Genomic DNA, 18,631 nt, shown 5'->3' with positions numbered 1-18,631 from the left:
CAGACACTAGTAATCCAACTACTAGACGGGGGGAAAAGATCAATCATTACGGCTGCACTTGGCTTTATCGTTTGAAACTTGAGATATATAAGTATTGTCAGTATCATTTTACGTGAAACTTGTGAAAAAGATTATTCAAGAAATACTTCACCGGCTAACTCCCGGAAACAGGGATCGGCATTCCAACATCTATCCGGCTGTTTGTGTGGACTGAGACCGCCGACACTGAACTTGGCCGCATGCCGAAGAAACTCTTAATTCATTCCGGCATTTTTTCTCTTGCCGATCCTTTTGGAGATTATCTCTCGCCAATCTGACTAAAATTGAAGCGTTTTTCAAAACCGTAAAAGAGAAGAAACTATTGTAAATTTGATAATAAGGTGACCTTCTCCATTCATTCACATTAAAATCCCCCATGATTAATTCAAAAGCATGAAATCCAAGTTCTCTGGGTATGTGGGTTGAGTTCACAAGTCTCTTTATACCTCAAAGGGCACAAATACCAGGAGTTAGTGGTATAAGTCAACATACAATCCCAACTCGTCCCTCATTTATGAGCGGAAACATTATTAACACGCAGACTCGAAGTATTATTTTTCTTCATCGCTCTATTTTTTTTGTCTCCCTCCACGTATATGAAATCTTTTTTTTTCCATTCCGATCCATTGTTTTGGTCATGGTGGTTTTCTCATGGAATAAGAGTTAGTGCGAATCGCGTGGGAAGGTTCGCAGGGGTTTTGAAGTTCAGTCTCTCGGCCGAGGCCACCAGTAATCTCCCCTTATTTCCCTTCCACCTGTAATTTTAATCAGAAAAAAAAAGAAGAGGAACAAAAAGAGGTGAAAATAACATCCATCGAGACACTCTAACCCAATTAATCGCGACCATTTTGTTTTCCTTATCTGGCATGAAGAGCGCCACTGCATTACAATTAATCAAGTAATTATGCAGCAAATCAAAATAATGATTTATTCATGTTAGTAATTAGTACGACACAAGTCTCTAGTGCTAATGCGATACGAGAGAAAATCACATCTGTGACAAAGCTGAATTCTATATGGTTTTAAGTCACATTTCATTTTCTTTTATTCTAAAGGACTTGTCATCTTATAATTAATTGACTCCTTTGTTTTCTTTTTGTTGTAGTCGGAAAAATTCCATCGTTCTGCGCACCCAGCTTTCTGTACGAGTGCACACCATAATAGGTGAGTATTTTCATTTGTAATGAGCATTCAATTTATACTTTTTTACCTTTTACGATTATTTTCAAAACATGGAGAAAAGGAATGAGTGGATTATCGTAGAGTGAATATCGAAGAACTCATCCCATTGAAATGAAAAATTCTTCTGTCGAGATAAAACTTTGATTAAAATTGAAGCACTCAACGGTGGGGAATCGATCCAGAAATTTCCTCAAATTAGTGGGAAAACTAGTTGAAATGTACTTTTTCTTTATTGAAAATATATATTATATTTATCAGTTGGATTGAAAAATAATCATGAATGTCTTTAACGGTGGTATTAAATTTCTTGGTATAATGGAACAAACGAGAAAACGTTTGTTCGAGCATCCTCGATTACAGCAGTTCACGCGAGTTTAAATTTTTCTTCTATCTCACTTTGGTTGTACCTTAGAAATGGGCCTCCTCAGTCGGTTGTACCGTCTAAAAGGGATAGAGAGAAAACCAAGGGGGGGAGATTGCTCGATTAAGCAGTTGCGGCATGAGGATCACTCGAGCGTAACGGTACGTGTGCACGACGCGCCGGGATTGGTTCAGATAAACCGCTCTCGGTATTTTCCACAAACACCTTGCCATCACCTCGAGCTTAACTATCTCAAGGTCAAAATGTAATCGAAATTTCTTTTACTGCCCTTGAATGTGTGAAATTTTATGTTTATTTCGTTCTGCATGAAGGGAATGATGGTCTCTCTGTCAATGTAGCCATTAATTCTAATGGAATCATAAAAGTTTGTATCATTTGATCCACCGATGAACATGAAACTCCCATCTGCAATAATACATCCCTCTTCATTTTTTATTTTTACATCATGACACACATTCTCCATTTCTCGGTGGGAAGAATGAGGGAAGTACAAGCTCAAAAAGATCCCCAAGACACATTCTACTACTCCGGTATTTAATTCCCTCACAATGGGAGGTTAACCACTACGAAATAAGAGAATGTCTCCCCGACTGCATTTGCCTCGCTAGATTTCCCCAGATGTTCATCCTAGATATTTCAGCCGGAAAATGGGGACGGATTTTTACATTTTCCATGGTGAAAATTATTCTTGTTCGTTGCAAATTCGATTCACCTGTTTGAAACACGTTCAATGAACTTGAGTGAAAAAAAAAAGAAGAGAAGAGGAGGGAAGGGGAGGATGGAGGAAGAAGAAGCTGGAAAAAAAAGAGAAATGTAAGGGCCGAAAAGGGGAAGATGCATTTTACATATTTTAACGGTTCCCTGGTCGACCCATTTCGTCTCCTGCTATGGCACACAATGTAGCGAGAGAAGAAATTCAACAGATGAAGGGGTAATACATTCCCTGAGTAATATGTCATCTGAGAAAATTTGAAAATATTAATTTCACGAAAAAAAAATGACAGAAAAACTCCAAATAGATGATTGTATTTTTCGCTATTTTCCTCACTGTGTCTCGTAGTTGGGGAATTTCCATGACAATTCGTTTCATTGTCACTGAATCCCAACGAATTTTCCTCGTAATTTCAACGTCCTCAATGTCCTCGGTAGCCCTCGCACCCGCTCACTGTTTAATTAATGTAAATATTCCAGGTACGTGACACTAGCGCGTCGATCATGAGAACCGAATTAACGCCGTCCTGTGTGTCCTCCGCAAGACTTTACACTGCTGTGTATGCTTGAAAAATTACGGTATTAAGGACCGATGGCCAGTGTAAATCCTCTGAATAATCGGAAAGTTTCGCTCTGACCAGACATTCTTGATGTTGACCTTTACACAAATTTTCAGCAAATTGTACTTCCCATAAATTCATCACAAAAAAATTCAATTCTCCCGAGCAAATTGGAATCAATTACTCCAGGCTAATGACGTGTCAGCTAGTTTGGATAATTACCTATATTTTGGTGAGTAGGTGGGCTTCAAAGCCCCTCTCATTCTTAGAAGCTCGCTCCCCCTTCCTCATTTTTTCTGGCCCCTGCAGCGTCTTCCTAATTACCTTTCGTTGCTGCCCTCCAACATACGCATATTCTGCCTCTACGGTCACTCTGAGATATGCAACCCACCACTCCGGGAATGTATTAACATTCAGAGATTGCGTGATAGTATCCGATTATGCAGGTACCTACTGTGTGTCTCCATTACATTATTTTCTCCGTTTAATTTCAACTCAGCCCTTTTACAAATCACTCTTTCAAAAGCTCGCAAGTCCCCAAATTTGCATTTGATAGATTCTCTCTGGGGCTTATCGTGAGACAATACTTGAGCACTTTCTAATTTCGAGAAATTTAGAGACCTCCATGCCTCCATTTCCTACCGCGGTCCTCCTTCAATTTACGTTAGTTGTAAAATGCCAATTACCTCATCTCTGAATTCATGGTCATGTGTTTCTGACATTTACGAATGAGTGAAAGCCACTGGACTTGCAATATTTCTCATTCTAATGAATTCACTGTGGTTTCGGTAGTTTTATCGTCATCGAGAATTGAAGTTGAAATGACTGGACGAATCAGTGGGCATTTGTGCTGATGAATTGATGAGCAAAATCAATGTAAAAAACACTGGGCATTTCCAACTCCAACTCGGAAATTATCCGATAAAAAGTATTAATATTCTCGTCATCCGCTTCCCTCTCCGTTCTCCGTGCCACTTGACAACTTTAAATTAATTAATTAGTCCCCTCTTAACTGATTAATGAATCCCAATTTGCTGAAAATCATATGGCCGTAAATCATATATTCTTTTTTCGTCTGAAAAAAAGGCTCGTCTGGTACTAACAAGGGTGGTTCAGTGGATAATTACGCTGAAAAATCTTCAAGTGTTTGCATTCGAGAAGCCATCGTCGTGTGCAACGTGGTTTTGAAGTTTCTAACGAGTAATAGTAAAAAAAAAAGGCAGAAAATAGGGAATATCTAGTAGTGCGCATTCGCACTCGGAGCGAATGAGAGGGGAGATCGAGAGAGGTAAATAAAAAAAAGTCGATCCTCAGCCAGCCGCGGCAAAAAATGAGTGAAAAAATCAGCATAAAACTCTATTATCGGTAATACCTGACCGCACTGTTTGTTTTTTTGTCTTGTTAAAAAATTCTGATGCATAGAACAGGTCGACAAAAAAACTGGGCTTGTTTTGTCATCATAGACTTTATGCTGATGAGATTCCTGAAAAAATGGACGATGAAAATGGGTGAAATTCGTACGTGACCAGAAGTAGGGAGTAAGCATCAGGAAAATTCATCTCAGATCTAATTAATTTCGAATTTAACACAATATTCCCCTGGCTGAGGAATTGTTTTTGAAAGACATAAAGTTATTTGAATCGAGGAAAGTTCATTGCATTATGAAGTTTTCGTCCATTATTTGGAAATTATATTTAGGTGGGGAAACGAATGAGCCACAAAGGCCAGCTGTTTCAATATTTACTCCGATTTGAAACTCCAATTTATAATGCAAAGTTAATTAGCCTGCTTTACCAACTAATTTCTAATCTTCTGACGGTAAAATGAAATTTTATAATTCGATTGAATTGAAGTTTGATTGTTGCTGGGTGTCTCTGACATATCCATTCCACCATTTTTCCAATTTCCTTTAACTATAATCATAACTGCACTTGACATGAATTTTTTCCACTTCTAATAAATTCCACATCAGTTCCCTATCAGAGAGAATCACCCCCTGTACCGTAGCCGAGTTAAACTCTCACGATTCTAAAATTAGCTCCAATCTCGATAGTAAAAGAATTTGCCGTGAGGCGAGAGAAGACTGAGATGAGGAGTAAGTGAGTGGTGTATATATATGCAGAATCTTAATCCGGTCCCGGTAATTTATATCAAATTAACCGTAGACAGGGCAGTCTAACGCTTTTCCTTTTCATGAAATTAACATCAGACAAAGTAAAGTCCAACGAAAGTGAAATTATTCTTTAGGTGAAATATAGAAGAGGGTGGGGCAAAATATGAATGTATGAAAAAATAGCCGAAGGAAAAAATAGCCGATGTGTAGTAACACGCGTCGTGTGTGGTAAACGACAAAATGACCGTTCATTTTCGGTCATTTTTTCCGCCTACCCCGAAAATGACCGATCATTTTGTCGCCTACTGCGCACAACACGTGTTACACCCATCGGCTATTTTTTCCGCATACCGTAAAATATGGACCCTTTTCATTTTTCTTTCACAAATATACTATTGCTAATATAAATTTGAAAAATGCGATTCGTTAACTCATGAGAGAATAAATTACATGTCCAACCCCATCTGCACCAAAAAATAAGTGAAATATATTTCCAAGCCCCCTATTTTTCATGTCTGCAGGCGAATTGTTGTTGCCGTTGGAGAATTATATGGGCCGTTAGTCTAAAGACGTCTAATATAAAGTTATATTATGTCGTGTCACAACGCACTGTAAGCTCGTTCACGTAATAGGGAGTGCCCATACCCCACGCAACAGCTAGTGATAAAAAAAATTAATAGAAAAAAAGGGAAAACAAGACATAACAGGGTGGAAGGAAAGTGTGCACTCCCATGTGACTAAGTTCCCTCTTGCCTCATCCAGCATCAACAATAAAACAGACTTTTATTATTTTTACCTTCTTCCACCCATCTCTATCTCCCTGATTGTGGCGCGTATTATTATAATAAATGGTTGCGTGTTGCTTGTCTGTTGCAGAAAAATTGCTGAACAGCGAGGGCCGAGAGCTGCGACGGGCACTCTTCTCCCTCAAGCAGATCTTTCAGGTGAGTTTTTCACTGGTGGTTATTTTTAAAATTCAACTCGTTTCTTTTTCCTACTTCTCCATTCCTCCACTTGGTCTCTACCTTTCTCTCTTTACATCCTCATCCTGCGTTTGCTCCTCCATGGCTTGCCCTGAGTAAATATTTGCGAGAGACGGCAGCCGTTCTGTCGCTTTCTTTTCGGCATCTTCTCTCACATATAACGTCATAAGTTTGTTTTTATTCATTCTCATTTTGTCCTCTTTCTACTTTTCACGTGGGCTAATTATAATTCCTGTCGCATCCGTAGAGTTCACATTGGTCAGGAGAAATGGGCGAGGGGAATGAACATCATGTGACGGTTTACAGCATTCTTATAAATATGAAACGTGTTCAAATTCATTTAGAGCTTTAGCATATTAAAAATTACGAGGGTAAAGCATACAAATATCGATAGACATTGAATATGCAATTTTATATTCATGAAGCAAATGCTTTTATTCAGGTTGAATTATTACAATGTTTTAATACCTGGATTTCCAGGAGTAAAGTAGCACATCAAACATTCATGGAAATCAACTAATTATTTGTATAAGCACGGAAAAGTTATCTCAATGCATTGATTTAATCCTCGATAGCATTAACTAATTAGAAAATTGATGATTATTAAAACAGCTCATCGTATTTTATTTAATAAAAATACTATTAATATTTTATCCATGGGAATAAATTCATGCAATTCATTGTGTGAACATTCTCCCTACAGAATTTGATCAAACCGTGATAACCCGATTCGCCGTAATTTCACATAATGCAATATAAATCCCAGTGTTAACATTTAATCTTCCGCCTTAATCCACGGTTTAATCAAGTTTTCACGGATTCGACACATCACTCTGTCCATCGTCTCTCATTTCTCCGCTTCCTCCTCTAGTTTGAAAATTCCCGGTGGGGTTTCGATAACGAAGGAAGTGTATAAGCAATAAAGATGAGGAGACGAGAGGGATGGCTGACGAGTGCGAATTCGTTGGGATAAAATCGATGAAATGGAATCAACAGAGCGATGGAGAAAGAGGTGTCCTAGGTAAATGAGGAATGAAGAGGGGATGAAGAACAGGAGTTGGCCATTGGAAATGCTTGTAGAGAAGGCTCTTCGGTCATGGATGAAACAGAGATAGAGTCAGGAGTTTAATCAAACTTGGTGGATTTTCCATTATGTCCTGTTACTTTCCGTCTCCACGATATAACTAATTCCCATTCGTTTCTGCTATCCTCTAAAGGGATGAGAGGGGTGGGATTAGACACTCGGAAACGGACAGACAAATTGAATGGCCGGACTTAAACTTTCCCTCATGCAACTAGCCATTCCGAACACTCCTTCCACTTTTCATCCGACATTTTCATCCCTCAAATTAATACAGTGTCATGAAAAGAGGCTCTACATTAAAAATTTTTAAGAGACATTCCCCCTCTTAATTCATTCTTGAAATATATCACTTGTCATATAAATGTCAACCCTATTATTCTTGAAATTAGAATTTTTCACCATTTACATTTCATACTTCATCCACCATCTTTTGCTTCATTATCTTCGGATGTTCCTTTTATTTTCCGTCTTTTTAATAATAAAAAATGTCGGATGGTTGAGGAGATACATGTATACGTACTATTGCAGGAGGACAAGGATCTGGTTCATGAGTTTGTGCAGAATGACGGACTGGCATGTCTCATCAAGGTCGGCAACGAGGCGGACCAGAATTATCAGAATTATATACTGAGAGGTGAGTACTTATGTTGTCGTGTAATTTAGATAGACGATGATAAAAGGGAGAAGGAAACATTAAACAATACTTATTGAATAGGCTTTTCATCCATCAGGGTGTATCAATTTTCTCAATGGTACGATCATTTACTGAATATTCAATTCATCAAAATGATTGATAATTGAAGCTCGAATAATATTTTCCAGTGGACTTGATTGTTTCAATTGAAATTGAATAATTTATTCATTCTAATCAATCTCCATTGTATTTGAAAATTTACTGGTTACGCTCGGTCATATTGATGTCTCGTTAACATGCGGAAATCTTCGGTATCAACGATCATATACGATAATGATCCCAAACGGCTCAGTTTGGTTCAATTCCTCGTTATCGATGTCACATCACCTTGTTCTAATGAAGTCTCACGTGATTAAGTTTCCATCGATTCTGACTGCTGACAGTGACACATAGTACGTTCGCACTAAGCCCCACGAGCAGATAAGCTAAAACGTCTGATTTACTGATACGTAATGCATTAGCAAGCAATAATAATCAGAGCTTGGATTTTGATGCAATTAGACTTAATTATAAATACATCTGTAAAATAATTCCTAATCAAATAGTAAATTCAGACTGTGGCATGGCTATAATGGGATGAAATTTCACACAGAGCCATCGCCCAATTAAATGCCAAATTTGAGTGGATGATTGCAATATTAAAGAGGCCTTTAACCGTCAGAAATTACAATACGGATGACACAATCTCGAGTGGTTTTGATTTCAATTTGCCTACACTAGCTACAGTCCACGGGGATTAATTGGCTTTTACGTAATGACTGTGTGTATGATTGTGTAATGATAAACGCGCGGTTTAATGATTATACTGGTCAATGATTCGAAACGATAGAGCATAGTAATTGAACATCTATTTCAAATCAAATTAGTCGAGTGAATGCACTCAATAGAAAAACCACTCACAATCAGTGCAACTCAATGAACTTTAGATTTGAATTTTTCCGCGGTACATTAACCCTTTTCTCATGAAATACATTTATCAAGAAGAATCCATTTTTCTCGCAGCATACTGAAGTAATAATTCTCATTATCCCCTTTCTGGCTCAACAATACCACCTTTCTGGCCGATTAATTCCTACGGATTAGTCCGTTTCTTTTGTTCACAATAACTTCTCCCCCCCTCATCCCCTTCAAGTTATTGTGATGAAAACTGTAGTAATGGCTGCGCATCACGGAAATGCGCGTCTTCACTTTCTTTTATCATTTCGAGTCTGAGGGAACAAATTATGATAATGAAAAAAAAACATGTTTTTTTTCGAGGGAGAGTATCATTATCGAGAGAATGGGGGATAAAAAATGGTGAGCGAGTTTTATTATGAATAGATTTGCTTAATTACTCTTTATGATTCATATGCGTTATAATAATCACATCGAGATGGAAAATGATTGAATATCAAATTCCAGTCGATTAAAAAGTGATTTCGTACAGTGGTCTTTGTCCCTAGTAACAATTCGGCGCTCTTATTCTTCCCCTCCAGAGAGACGAATTCAAATGGAATCATCGAAATTATCCCATTGTTTCCAACAAAAACTAATTGAAACAATGAAGTGATGAAAGAAATGCATAATAGAGTAGAAGAAAGTGGGCAATCAGTTTGTTACACTTTTTTTCATTAAAAAAATTCATGAGAATATGAGAAATGAAGCATTGGCTTCAGGCTTTTTCACCCTTCATAAATCTCAACTGTTGGTTATATGTGAATGCTTGAAACAGATGAGAAAGCAAAAGGCAAACGAATGAAAACGACGAAAGAAAAAACATTGGAAAAAAGGAATAAAGAATTTTTTATGTACTGTATGGGAAGAAGCAAGTGAGTTGGAGATACGTGTTAAAGGGGTTGAATTAAAGTGAGACGGATAACAAATGGCTCGGAACTTGTATACGTTTCGTAGTTTAATTAAAGTTACTTCGTCCAGTAGAACGGTGTGCAATTTAGGAGTGGAAAAAAAAATTCAAATGGGAAAATGGAATAAAAATAAAAACGAGGCTGAATAAAAAAGTGGGAAGGTGGAAAAAAAATTGAAGAGGAATCTAGGGGCTACCTACCTCCCCTCCCCCGACAATTCCAACCTATTCTGCGTTTATTAAGTCGTGAAAATAGTTCTCCTCTTCTTCAGTTGCGATAAAAGATGACTCGACCAATGCAGTCATGATAATTTAACCGATAACGGCTCTTGTTACTCATCAACTCCCGAAAAATGAAAGAGAAATGGAGAGAAACGATAGAGACAGAGGGAGATTTTATACATTGGCTCCGCGTGACCCTCTTCAATGCTCGATGGCGTGTGAAATGATCTGAAATTTCGAGGAGTTTCTTCCACTACTCGTGCGAGGATCCCCTTCGAATTCACTTGAACTTTATAATCGACTTAACTTATTCCACTTAGTTCACTGCTTCCTTTGCCCATCCGTTTGCTCACTGGTTATCAATTAACCCCAAGTCTGAGGAAAAAAAACGGTTGACTGATACGTTGATGGTCTAATCAATAGAGACTCAACGAGTAGTGGAGTGGCGATTCCTTCAGTTTCATTTCTGACAGTTCAAATCCTCGGGATAAATCCAGCAAAAAAAACGGTCAAATGGAAAAGAGCGAAGTGGTAAAAAATAGAGAAATAAGGACTATCGACGGGGGTTTAATGCTTGCTCAGCAGGAGAATGGTGTATTTCACGAAGGGAAGTAGATGAAAAATGAAAGACGAGATCTTTACAGGTAATCGTTGAACGAAATTCATCCGTTCGCATGAGCAATCGTTCGTTTGCATTGCAAAAAACTCTCTCATCATTTTGTGTTCAATTAAAAAATTCTAACTAGTGAATACTTAATTTCTCCTCATTGCGAACTTTCATCGTCGACCAAAAAAGGCACTTTCTTGCTTTAATTAAAACTTCTCCGGGGTAAAGCATAATTTTCTGCTCCGTTTTATCCCAATGCAAACAAAATACTGAATCATGAGACTAACTATCGGTAAATTCATGGCAACAATGGGGAAAATCCAAGGGGTTGAAATCACTCTCCAAAACTCGGAAGGGAAAAACGAAACCATCTCCAGTAGGGCTTGAATTGGGAGATAGAGAAGGTTCGAATTTATGCCCTAAACTCTTGTTAGCCCAGCTCGTTGGATGCAGCTTGTGAAACGGGTCCACAGTGGGTGAAACTTTACGAGGCACTCGAAAACGCCTCGCAAACACGGGCTTTTTGCCTGAGCTTTATCGTTTCACCGTAATTCCCGGTGTGGCCACCCCGTGGGGTACCTTCTCTCTCTCTCAGTTACTCTCAGTACCATCGAGCGTTTATCCCGGGTTTAGCGAATGTTGTTATCAAACGATAAATACTATGTTGATGAAGTTTCGTTTCAGAACCTCTATCATAATTTATCTCTGTATAGTGGAAAGCAATTTGTTATGTTTATTATGTTGGGTTGTACATAAAGATGAACTTACTATCATAAATATATTATGATGCTACTCATTTCAGCAAAAGTCGACTTTTAATTCCTCAATAAAAAGAGATAATAATTAAGTGACTACTACACTGAGAGAAAAATTTAAAGTTCGATTTACAATAAGAAAATAGTTGAGGCATTTTAGTGAACGATACGATTTTTTTTTGTATGCGGCACATAACATTATAGTAACTTCACAAGCGCAATTTTTGAAAATCAAAATGCAGTTAAACTAACCAAAGTTCAAAAGTAACCATGACAAATCTATCGTGAGGAGAACTATAAAATAGTTGCAATGACTACATTCCATTGTAGTAATTACTTCTCCGGCCATAGTTACCGTAACTCATGAAAAATTGTTGAGGACTTTTTGACTATAATTCGACGGTGATGGAATATAGTCAGAAGAATTATATTTTTTTCTCAGTGAACACACATTAGAATTGAATTGAAACGATGTAAAGTTCCTCTCACGAACTCATTTGAAAATCGTTAAAAACAACGATTGTGCCCGGTGGCTTGGCGCAGTGGGTAAGTTCGTTGCCTCACAGACGAAAGGTTCCGAGTTCAAATCCCGGCCGGGTAGAATGGTGCGATCTAACCATTCAAAGTCTTGATCATCATCGCAGTATACCCTAACCGGGCCAAAGCGATGTAAAATAACGATAAAAAAAATACGATTGTAAACTCTAGGCGAGTGAACATTGTAAAAAAAAGGAGAAAGGAAAAAAAAGAATAATTGATTTTTTCCCCTCTAGCTCTCGGCCAGGTGATGCTCTATGTAGACGGTATGAATGGTGTTATGGAGCACGGCCAGACAGTTCAATGGCTCTACACCCTCATTGCCAGTCGGTTTCGGCTCGTCGTCAAGACCGCCCTCAAGCTCCTACTTGTCTTTGTTGAGTACGTTGAGACTAACAGCCTTCTCCTAGTACGTGCTGTACGGTCAGTTGACACCTCACGTGGTATGATACCATGGACTAATGTGATGAAGCTCCTCAAGGATTACGATGCAGCTGACACTGAATTACTCATTTATGCAACAACACTTGTCAACAAGTGTCTCAACGGTATACCTGATCAAGACACTTATTATGATCAAGTTGATTGTCTTGAGGAGCAGGGAATTGAGGGAATTATTCAGCGGTACATGTCAAAGCAAGGGACCGATCTGGATTTACTCAGGCAATTTCAAATTTACGAGGCTGTTTTGCATCACGAGGACGGCAATGATAGGGGCTCACCTATTCGACAGCTTGACGACAACATCAGGTATTTGGTTATGTCATGAATTATTGAATATTCATTTGTTAGTACAAATAGGCCATTGTATTGAAGAATTTCTGGTGCATTGAATGCGTCAATTTTACTCCAATTCATGATTTTAATGTAACTAAAGCAATTGTGCTCATTCAATTTTGCGAGAATCGTTTTATCATTTACATTAAATAATTTCAACTGTATAATTGAATTTGAATATACCATATCGATTTGTCATTAATAATGAAATTCCAAAATCAAGGAATAATTCACAATTTAACGATACATTTTATCATTTTCTAGCCGTAAATATTCAATCCCAGAATCTCCAAGCCATTCCATATTTTACATTCCAGGAAGACTCTGAGGAATAGAAAATCCCTCGTAGATTCCCAAGAGCGTCGAAAATCTCGTAGACATTCAACGGGCACATCGCCACTATCCATGTCCTTAAATGCCCGGCTGAGTCCACGTCTAAATCATTCTCTCGGTTTGAATTCACTGAATGGTACACTCAATTCAAGTTTACTCGACGACGACGACGAGTCCAGTAGTTCACAAAGCTCACAGGGCCTTGGTGATGTTCAATTAAATGGAAGCTACAAGGAGAACAAAGGTGGATATCCGAGTGAGTTGTGACATTTCTTTTAATTAATCTTAAATGAAAAGAAATAATTCATTAGTGATTCAGTTGTAAATCGGTATAAATCGTACCCTGGGTAAATTTCTCATTAGCAATGCGAATGAAAATGATGTCGATCTGCCCCCCGCAGCACGTGATCACTTTAGAGCCTTGAGTAAATTTGAATTGTGCATACGAGCAGTTCAATTTCAGACTATTGCAAGAGGTCTGAAACGCCTTTGACTTGTGGTGGTTAGCTTTTGGGAAGAGGGATTGAAGGGGAAGGGAGAAGAGGAGAGGCCGTTTGCTTTTGCCATTAATTCAGTTAATCAATTTAGACGATGTCGGAGTGACTCCGGCATTGAGACGGAGAAGGGAGAGGGCTGAACGTCAACGTAGCTTTATCAGAGAGCAGCAAGAAGCCACTGCAAACATGAGGGCCACCATTGGTAATACAGAGGATCAAGAAGGTACATGACATGTCTCCTTATTTATCTTCTTCACTTTCTTCTAGTGCCAATTGTTCCCAATTGTTTCTTACCATTTTGTCAATTCTTTGTTATCGAAGGACCATTCGTTTCAAATGGCTCACGCTACACCAATGGCACAACATACGAGCGTAACGATTCAACTTGCAACAAGATATCAAGGGCCAATAGCCGCAAGGATCTCACGCCACTGATGAACGTTGCTAACAAGCTTGATTCGGAGGAAAAGAAACCGTGGTATGGCAAGAGTCCGGATGAGGGGGTGGAGTGTGACGAGGGCAATCATACGGATGAGGATGAGGATCGGAGGGTACTTGTGCAGATGAAACGGGATGGTACTGTTAAGGATTTAACCCAGAAATTGACGGCCCAGAATCTCATACCCAGTAGTCCTGTTGAAGAGAAAGTATCGAGGTAATTAATTAATAAATTAATCGTCACCTTGTCATCATTTTCCTCGTGATTGATAATTTATTTGAGTTGTTAATTGTGATGATTTCAGGATAGGGGACATGAGTGGTTTGATATCAAAAGCTAAAGAGGGTTTAGCAAAATCAAAATCAAAAGCAGACATAGTCAAATCACCGACGGGTGATGGCATACCAAAATTACCAGAAATCAAGAAATCGGAGAATGAGCTTCACTGGGAAGAGCTCGTGAATCAACTGAAGCGTCCATTGGCACTTTGTGATCTTGATTTCACTGATCTCAATTCAGACGATGAAATTGACGTACTGGGGCCCGTTAACGTGACTAATGGAGTTCCACCTCCACCACCCCCAATGATATCAAACCAGAATGGAACAAAAGCACCACCACCACCACCACCTGGTGGACGATTTCCACCTCCTTTTCCCAACGGTCCACCGCCACTTTTTGGTGTCAATCTAAAATCCTCAAGATCATGTCCAATTACGGAATCTCCTGGGACTATAAAAACTCCACCACCGCAGACTATTTCAAAGAAGAGTAAAAAAACTGTTAAACTCTTTTGGAAGGAAGTCAGGGACGATCCCATCATTCTCTCGCGTCTCGACAAAAACAAGATGATCTGGGATGAGCTACAACCGGTGCCTGTTGATACCCAAAAACTGGAGCATCTCTTTGAGAGTCGAGCCAAGGATCTCATCACCAAGGTGAGCTTTATCATATATTCTGTCATCAATTTGCTTTCCGTGTCTTTATTAATTTTTTCTTTACGATAAATTGAATTGTTTTCGATTCACAAACTAAAAATCCGCATCGATAACTCCTTGATGATGAAAATATTCAATTATCGAATGAGTGAAGGGGAATTCGATGGTTGTTCCGTGGAATTAGGATGCCTAGGCTTTACAGGTTAAAGGGGATAATCTTGGTTAAACTTTCAACTCCAACTTACCTTCCATCCCCAATTCCATCACTGTGTCTGTTGTACTTGGAACGTACCAATCTCGAATACTCATAGACACTCTAAAACCATTTTCACGTTCATCCATCCCTCAATATTCCTCGGTGTATCTTTGTTGACAGTGTACACGGAAGAAACTCTCTGAACTCCCCATTGCATCACTTGTGTTCATTAAATTTTTGAAATTAATGTGTCATCAGACAAAGCAAAGTTTATGACAACATTTTAATGGAAATCTCTCTTTTATGATGCAAAAACTGTGACGAACGTAATTCAATCCAAAAATTCAATGTCACAATAATAATGGCCATTTCCTTCTCCTTCTATTCATCAAGAAAATCCACTCAACTTGAAATCGCGGAAAAGTGAATAAGTAACTGAATTAAAATGAAAATGAAAAAAATCTTAGAATTAGCAGTGCAAATTCGTTGGATTAAAATACTTGAAGAAAAGGAAAAATTAATAACGAGGGGAAAAACCTCTTCATGTGAAAACAGTATTTCCTCTTGAACCTTTTTTTCCTCCTCTTCAAACCATTATTATCACCTTGCTTTCATTTTATAAAATAATATTAAAATAAAAATAATGTTGACGCTCGTTACGCTGCTCTCTCGTATATAACTTCACCAACGAACCAGTTGATTTTTTATTCTTTTCATGAATGCTTTTTTTTATTATGTTATTTTATGTCTCACATAGTTTTCACTTTTCCGCTAACAACCCTTATTTATGCCACTTACTTTCATTCCTCTCCCCTTTATTCCCCTTTTCTCATTGTAATTCAATGGAATCGCCAACTATAAGGGGTTATGGTGTGGGTCGGGTCAGACGCCTATTATTGAATGTTTTATGAAGTCTATATTAATTGATTTGATGAAGTTTTTATCGTAGTACTCGACGGAACTTCATAATTGCCAATAAACTCTTTCCCTCATTATCAACTTTTCCCTTTATTTTCTTGCTTCTTCACTTTTATTTATTACTCATCTCTAATGAATGAAATTATGAAGTTTTCGATATTCGAAATTAAATTTATGAAGTGTCTTCATCGTTCCTAGCCAACTTTTCTCTCAAACTGATAAACGGGATCATTTTAATTTAATAAAGGTTGGAATTAAAGGACAAAGGATCTTTACAGTTGAAGCAGAATTTTAAAAAATGTGATACATATTCCATTATAAAACTCCTCTGAATGTGCACCGTATTGTGAGAATTCTGGTTTGTTTTCACGTTTTTCCCAATTAAATTTCGCATTTCTACATTGGGCTTTTTTTTCCTTTCCATATCAAGTGTTTTTGGTGCAATTAAAAGTGCTCAATAATGCCGACTACGTTAACGAACCTATTAATTAGTCAAATGCCAATCCGAGCCAAAGTGATTGGTACGAGCGTGAACCCACTTTTGAATCAATTCCGTGAAAATCTTTTGATGAAAAAAAACCATTCACTGCAATTTATTCATTTCCACTTTTTTCCCGTGAAAAATTCACCTCTGTCGGGGGGGTATAGCGAAATCGTTGAGCACCGAGTCAAATCCGAGGTTAATGTATTTTTAACGAATTTACAGTCAACGAATGGTAATTGCGGCGCGTGCAACTGCTCCTAGGAAAGCCAGGGGAAAGCCGAGTAGGCAAACAAAACTTTTTTATTTCACCGTCTACCACCTTTTGGTGTTTTCATTACGTAGGAATTTTTTTCCATGCTCTTTCTTTCATTTTTCTTTTATGAATTTTTTTTTGGTCAGTTTAATCCTGACTGCCGCGACGCCAGAGACTCAAAATCCCACTGTGAAATCTTTTTTTTATGGGAAAAAAACGCTTTTTCTTCGTTAGGGGTGACGCTTGTACTCAATTCCTGTGCTAATTACTCCGGGATTTCCATGTTTACGGAGAACTCGAGGGATGGTCGAAATTTTTCAGTTAATTCTCTTTAGCGCGGAGACATTTCCCCCTCGGGTTTTAGTTTAGAATACAAAGATGACAAAAGAATGATTTTTTTTCTAATTAATGCAAACTGGAGTATTAATAGAGAGTAGATTGCTCCGTGTAAAATGATCTCTGATTAACATGCACTTGATAATACCGACAATTCGCCATGAACCATGACCAAGTGAGCCAATAATTTTTTCTCTGTCTTCAATTAAATCGCATAAATTGCAACACGAGAGTACACGTCACGATAAGTTTAAAAATGTAATGGCACACGAGGGGCTGTGAGTACGAAAAAAAAGGGGTTATAAAAGGCATTGAGGCACTTCCTAGGCACTTTTGCCAGTTCCGGTTGTGGAGTAGGAGGGCGCAATGAGGGGACAGATGAGATAGACTAATAGGGCGGAGTAACATGAAATTGCTTGCTCTTGGGTGAGACAAAGAGGGGAGGTTTCAAAGGGGGATGGGGATGGAGGTTCCTGCTTGTGCGATTTGTCATGGAAAGTTTACCACGAGATTTACGGAAGTAAGACAGGCAACGATCGACAGCGAGCTTGCAAACAAACTCCTCGTGGATGGTTTACATTCCTTCCCCAGGAAGATTACGTGGACTTTGGAAAAACAAATATCCACAAGGATGATGTGGGAAATTCACTCTGAAACCGGCAGTTTTCCATTTTCAATTTATTTCAATGAAGTGTATTTGGTGGAGGGATATTTGTTTAACTGCTTGGGAAGAAATTTCATCCTCAATTCGTGTCGGTGAATTTATGGGGGGGGCTTGGGATAAATTGTTGTTGACTACACGGAGAGAAAAGTTCTATAAAAATTACCTCAAAAATCGTGATAAATTTTACTATACGAATGGTGATCGTGGAGCGAAATGTAATTTAGTCGAAAAATACTGGTTTTTAGTGGATATCTTACAATTTTTCAGCTAAAAAAATACATCTATGGATGCAAAAATTATCCTCCTGTTTAGTAAAATTTCCCACTCCGGCAGGGGATTGTTTGTTTCGTACCCGTCTGAAGGTCATGGGGACGGATGGTAGTGAATTTTTACCAAACCGGTTCGGTAAAAATCATTCACCGTTCCAGAAAAATTATACGAAAAATTGGAGCGATTAGTCACTTTCAGTGGGACAATTTTCGATAGGATGCAGGGTAAATTTTACAATTTCAGTACAAATTACCCTCACGTTTAGTATATTTTCCCGGCCAACGAAGTAAATTTCACTACTAATCTCGTACTTTTTCTAGTATTTAAGGTGAAAAAGTAGGTAAAATCGAGGTTGCTCCACGATTACTTGACTTGTTTGGTACTTTTTCTTCAACTTTTTTCTCAGTGTACTTTTATACCCCAGGATGAATGAATAAATCTTATAAAATAGACTCCAATGCACTGTCAACAACCCCTAAAAGCCCAATCCTTTATCCCAAGAAATGAAAATAATTGTCAAGTATTCCTCTATGTGAAGGTGGTGGTTATTAATCACATAAATGATACAAAAAATAAGCTAATCTGTTTCTTGTATTCTTTGCAATATTGTTGGTGCTCGCACGATACAAAAAATGGCATGATATCCTGGTTTTCTGCAGGAGGTGAGTCTTAATTTCTTAACTTGTCTTTTTTTTACTATAGAAAAACCTAAACAAAATCATTCTTCAGTGTTGTGAGAATGAATAGTTGCTGCTTGTCATTCTAATCATTACTTTTCTATCACACTCACTGTCTTCCAACTCATCCCATTATC

At 38.2% G+C, this 18,631-nt stretch overlaps 1 protein-coding gene across 4 annotated transcripts in view; it reads left to right on the top strand.

Annotated features, from left to right (window-relative positions):
• Positions 1–18,631, top strand: part of LOC107042887 (FH1/FH2 domain-containing protein 3) — a 54,297-nt gene that overhangs the window by 22,277 nt on the left and 13,389 nt on the right. For 2 of the 4 annotated variants that reach the window (XM_015264119.1, XM_015264120.1), the window contains exons 2-9: positions 1,145–1,203; positions 5,864–5,931; positions 7,583–7,688; positions 11,949–12,462; positions 12,807–13,078; positions 13,411–13,542; positions 13,641–13,974; positions 14,063–14,696. In XM_015264119.1, the coding sequence (XP_015119605.1) occupies positions 11,963–12,462; positions 12,807–13,078; positions 13,411–13,542; positions 13,641–13,974; positions 14,063–14,696 (1,872 nt within the window). In that variant the 5' untranslated portion in view covers positions 1,145–1,203; positions 5,864–5,931; positions 7,583–7,688; positions 11,949–11,962. Of the gene's footprint in view, positions 1–1,144; positions 1,204–5,863; positions 5,932–7,582; positions 7,689–11,948; positions 12,463–12,806; positions 13,079–13,410; positions 13,543–13,640; positions 13,975–14,062; positions 14,698–18,631 lie in introns of those variants that run through there. The other 2 variants (XM_015264118.1, XM_029126453.1) reach the window with 1 other exon arrangement.

Source organism: Diachasma alloeum, unplaced genomic scaffold (genome assembly GCF_001412515.2).
Source record: "Diachasma alloeum isolate Michigan unplaced genomic scaffold, Dall2.0 Dall_scaffold_00534, whole genome shotgun sequence".
Lineage (NCBI taxonomy): Eukaryota > Metazoa > Arthropoda > Insecta > Hymenoptera > Braconidae > Diachasma > Diachasma alloeum.
The sequence above is the reverse complement of the archived record's forward strand: the minus strand, read 5'-3'. Positions and strand labels throughout refer to the sequence as shown.